A 5,626-nucleotide genomic window follows, 5' to 3' on the forward strand; every position below is an offset into this window, starting at 1 on the left:
GTGTTCTGGTCTTGGTGGAGCCCTCACCTGAGCAGCTGTCAGGGCTCTCCTCTGAGGCTGCAGAGCCTGCTGGTGCAGACATGGAGTCACACTGGGGCAGCACCTGCGTCTGGTTTCCTAGAGAAACAGCAGTGGTCAGAGTGTTAGTGGGGTCGAGGAACAGGAAACTGATTTAAACTAAACAATAACCCAGTGATGGGGTCTGAGATGAAAACTGTAAAATAAAAGTAGTATTACCATAATATTAGAGTTCACCTTGTTTGTGGAGAGTTCTGCTTCTGATAGTGCCAAAATTTCCGGTTTCACATTGTTTATTAGGGCAACATTGGTTAATAACATTGTATAAATTTCAGGTGTACAACATATGTATACTCTATTGAATGTTCAACACCTGGAATCTGGGTTGACCTTCTTGAATTGCATGTAAGTAATAGTATGCAGTGAAAGTAACCACTTGTCTTTCAATACCCGGTCAAAAATGTCATGCAGCCTCCCCAAAATTAGCTTAGGAAATTTGCTTTAGAGAGAGTTCACATGTTGAGATTACATGCTGCAGATACTATCACTAGAGGCCCAGTGCATGAAATTTGTGCACTGGTGGGGTTCCTAGTGGCTGCTGGCTGCCGGCCAGGGCCTCCCTCCCTTCCCCTGGCCAACCCCACCCCTTGGTTGAACTCCCAGACAACTCCAGGTCGAGGGGACAATTTGCATGCTACGCTTTTATTATATAGGATATGCAGGTGCTCTGGTCCACTAACCAGCTGACCCAGCTGCCAGCCATGTTCTTGAGCCATCCTGATTCTCAGCCCAATTGAGTCTTCAGATGACATCAGCCCCTGAAACCTCATGAGAGAACTGCCATGCTAAGCCCTTCCTTAATTCCTTGTTCAGGAAATCATGAGCAAAATAAAAAAGAGTTTTAAACTGCTAACATTTAGGGAAAATTGTTATTTTGCAGCAATAGGAACCAGAACACTTACACTTACCACGTTACTAAATATTTACTAACAACAAATGAAAATGCTCGTCTTCAAAAGAGCATGTACATTCATGTTCACAGCATCCTTATCTGTAATAACCAGCACCACAATTAAAATACAAAATAGATGCATGCCCTAAAAAGTTCCCATGTGCCTTTTGCAGCCAATAAAAGACTCCACAAACCCAGCCCCAGACAAACACTAACAGCTTCTATCACAATAAATTAGTTTTATGTTTTCTAGAGTTTAATAAAATCATACAATATGCACTCCTTTTTTGTATGGCTTCCTTCAATATGTTTTGTGTAGTTGCATTTACCAGTAGTTTATTCTTTCTATTGCTAAAAAATCTTCCATTCTATAAATATTCTATAGTTTAATTAGTCTTCTGTTAATGAACATTTGTTTGTTTTATAATTTTTGGCTCTAGTGAATAAAAATGCTATAAACTTGCTTGCCTAGATTTTTTGTGTGGACGTGAGTTTTCAGTTCTCTTTGGTAAATATCAAGTAGTAGAATTTTTGGATAACCTAGCAAGGGTATCTTAACCTTTAAAAAAACTGATTTTCCAAGAGGTCATTTTCCTTTACATTACTACCAGCAATATATGAGATCTCTAGTTAATCCACATCCTTGTCAAAACTTAGAATTGTCTCTTTAACTTTAGCAATTCTAGTTTGTGAAGTCATATCTCTTTACACTTTAACTTAAATTTTCTTAATAACTAATTTTATTGAGTATCTTTTCTTTTGCTTATTGGCAACTTATAAATCATCTCCCATTCCATAGGTTGTCTTTTTAATTGGTGGTGGTTTTCTTGCTGTACAGAAGCATTTTCCTTTTGTGTAGTCCCACGTGTTTATTTTTGCTTTTGTTTTCATTGCTTTTGATGTCAAATCTAAAACAAAATAATTGCAAAGACTGATGTCAACGACTTTACTCCCTATCTTTATTATAGGTCTTCCATTGTTTAGGTCTTACATTCAAGTCTTTAATCCACTTTCAGTTGATTTTTGTGTATGGTGTAAGATGAGAGTCTGCACCCCATTATTGTCTATGTCCATGGGTTATGCATATATGCATATAAGTTCTTTGGTCAATCTCTTCCTCCCCCCCTCCTCCTTCCCTTTGAGATTTGTCAGTCTGTTCCATGCTTCCATGTCTCTGGATCTATCTTGTTCATCACTTTATTTTGTTCATTAGATGTCACATATGAGTGAGACCATGTGATACTTGTCTTTCTCTGGCTGACTTATTTCACTTAACATAATACTCTCCAGGTCCCTCCATGCTATCTCAAAGGGTAAGAGATCCTTCTTTTTTTACAGATGCATAGTACTTCGTTGTGTAAATGTACCACATCTTTTTTATCCACTCATCTACTCATGGGTACTTGGGCTGTTATGTTTTTAGTGTATAGAAATACAACTGATTTCTGTATGATGATTGTATATCTTACAGCTGAGCTGAATTTATTGAATACTTCTGTTTTTTTGGTAGAGTCATTAGGATTTCCAATATATAAAACTAGAGGCCTGATGCACAAAAATTTGTGCACTGGGGCGGGGGGGGTGGGCACTGTGCCAGCACTGGCTTCCCTCCAGTACCCAGAACCCAGGCTTCCCTTCTCCAGCATGCAGGAGGCAACCAGGCCGGTCAGGGGAAGGTGCCACCCCCATCACCCCACTGCTGCTGCCACTGCCAGCCGCCATGGCTGCTGGCCCTCCTCAGCCCTCGCAGTTGCCTCAGCCCTCACAGCCACTGCAGCTTTGTCTGGAAGGTTGTCCAGAAGACATCCGGTCTATCTGGTCAAATTAGCATATTACCCTTCTATTAGTATAAATCAGGGGTCCTCAAACTACAGCCCACGGGCCACATGCAAATACAAATATTGTATTTGTTCCCATTTTGTTTTTTTACTTCAAAATAAGATATGTGCAGTGTGCATAGGAATTTGTTCATAGTTTTTTTTTAAACTATAGTCTGGCCCTCCAGCGGTCTGAGGGACAGTGAACTGGTCCCCTGTTTAAAAAGTTTGAGGACCCCTGGTATAAATCATATCATCTAAAATAATGGCAATTTTACTTTATTTCCAATTTGGATGTCTTTTATTTCATTATCTTGGCTGATTGCTCTAGCTAAGACTTTCAGTACTATGCTGAATAAGAGTGGTGAGAGTAGGCAGCCTTGTAGTTTTTCTGATCTTATAGGAAAATCTTTCAACTGTTCACACTTGAATATGATAGCTGTGCATTTGTAATATACAAATCTAGTTTCTCAACTGTCTGGTATCTCAAACAATTCAGTTCTTGACCAAGTTGTTCACAGAAAAAAATGTCTCGGTTGTTGAACCAAACTGATTTTCAACCTGACAACCCTTTCTTGCTGATACCTCAGCATGACAAAAGCTTTTCTCAGGCAACAAACAAAGGACAGAATGTTTTTGTTGTTGACAAAATTAATAATTAGCACAATTCTAAAACATAAAGAAGCCATCAAGAGTGCTAATGTTGCTAAGGGTGTGAAAGAAACAATAATTAGAGGCAATTGAAGAGGTACTAGCAGAAAAAGTATTGTTGATTTGGATAAACAAAAAGCAGTTAACCAGTGACAGCCATTTCAGAGGCAGTGTTATATGAACAAGCAAAGATGCTGCATTAGACATGTACTGCATATAAAAAAGGTTAAAGCAGGGAATCATTTAGGGGTCTAGAATGGATTCATTCAATTTACATTATTTCTTTTTTTTTTTAAGAGTTCCTTCTTTTTTAAAAAAAATTATATTTTATTGATTTTTTACAGAGAGGAAAGGAGAGAGATAGAGAGAAACATCGATGAGAGAGAAACATCAATCAGCTGCCTCCTGCACATCTACTGGGGATATGCCCGCAACCCAGGTACATGCCCTTGACCGGAATCGAACCTGGGACCTTTCAGTCTGCAGGCTGACGCTCTATCCACTGAGCCAAACCGGTTTCGGCTACATTATTTCTAATGAGGAAAAAATGATACAGTTTTCTGACAAATCACTTCTAGAATTAAGTTCGAGAACTGAAGTTCTGCTGTATGGGTTTTTATTTTGTTGTGGTGTGTTCCTTCTAGACCCAATTTATTGGTCTGTAATGAAAATATGTTTTATTTATCAAATGCTTTTTATGCATTCATAGAGATGATCATATGATTTTTATCTTTTATTCCAGTATGTGGTGCACCATCTTTATTGATCTGCATATGTTGAACCATCCTTGCATCCCAGGGATAAACCCCACATGATTATGGTGTATGATCTTTTGAATGTGTTGTTGAATTCAATTTGCTAATATTCATTGAGAATTTTTGCATCTTTATTCATCAGAATATGGGTCTATAGTTTTCCTTTAGTGTTATTATCTGACTTTGCTATAAGGGTAATGTTGACCTCATAAGATAAATTTGCAAGTGTTTCCTCCTTGTCTATTTTTTCGAAAGGGACAGAAAAGGACTGGTGTAATTTTTCTTTAAGTCTGGTATAATTCACAGGTGAAACAATTTATCTTGGACTTTTCTATGTTGGAAGATTTTTGAGAATTAATTTAATCTTCCTACTTGTTATTGGTCTGTTCAGATTTTCAATTTCTTCATGGTTCAGTGTTGGTAGGTTGTGTGTTTCTAGCAATTTATCCATTCCTTCTATGTTAACCAATTTGCCAGCATATTATTGTTCATAATGGCCTCCTATGATCTTTTGTATTTTTGTTGTATCAGTTGCAATGTCTCTTCTTTCATTTTTTTTTAATTTTTTTTATTTAATTTTGTTTTATTTCTTAAAGTATTACAAAGAGTATTACATATGTCTCCTTTTTTCCCCCCTTGAAATTCCCTCGGCCTCCCCTACCCCCCAGTGTCTTGTGTCCATTGGTTATTCTTTTTTTTTTTAATATATTTTATTGATTTTTTTACAGAGAGAAGGGAGAGAGCCAGAAAGTCAGAAACATCGACAGTCTGTCAATGCTGCTCTGCCTCTGTATCTATTTTTGTTCATCAGTTTATAATGGTCTTTATTATCCATAAGTGAGTGAGATCATGTGGTATTTTTCTCGGCTTCCCAGGGGCCAGCGCAGCCTCGCAGGGGCCATCTCAGCCTCACAGGGGCCGTCACACCCTCACAGGGGCCGTCACAGCCTCTCAGGGGCCATCTCAACCTCTCAGGGGCCGTCTCAACCTCTCAGGGGCCGTCTCAGCCTCACAGGGGCCGTTTCAACCTCACAGGGGCCGTCTCAATCTCTCAGGGGCCGTCTCAGCCTCACGGGGCCTTTCTGCCTCACAGGGGCCGTCTCAGCCTCATCTTCTTTCATTTTTTTTTATTTGAGACTTTTTCTTAGTCTAACTCAAGCATGTCAAACATGCAGCCCACCAGCCCTGAGTTTGACATGCTTGTTTCTATTTTGTTCATCTTGTTTAAAAAACCAACTCTTGCCCTTGGCGAGTGGCTCAGTTGGTTGGTATGTCATTCTGTACACCTAAAGGTTGCAGGTTCAATTTCCAGACAGGGCACATACCAAGGTTTTGGGTTTGATACCTGGTCAGGGCACATACATATGGAAGACAACGCATTGGTGTTTGTCTCTTACCCCCCTCCTCTTCCTCTCTCTCTCTCTCTCTCTCTC

At 39.2% G+C, this 5,626-nt stretch overlaps 1 protein-coding gene across 1 annotated transcript in view; it reads right to left on the reverse strand.

The window, feature by feature from the left end:
* The window catches only part of LOC102752814 (antigen WC1.1-like), a 23,488-nt gene that overhangs the window by 10,316 nt on the left and 7,546 nt on the right, over positions 1-5,626 (reverse strand). Inside the window, 1 exon segment of the mRNA XM_015559947.1 lies at positions 28-117. Coding sequence (XP_015415433.1) covers positions 28-117 — 90 coding nt within the window.

Source organism: Myotis davidii, unplaced genomic scaffold (genome assembly GCF_000327345.1).
Source record: "Myotis davidii unplaced genomic scaffold, ASM32734v1 scaffold13, whole genome shotgun sequence".
NCBI classification, from domain to species: Eukaryota; Metazoa; Chordata; class Mammalia; order Chiroptera; family Vespertilionidae; genus Myotis; species Myotis davidii.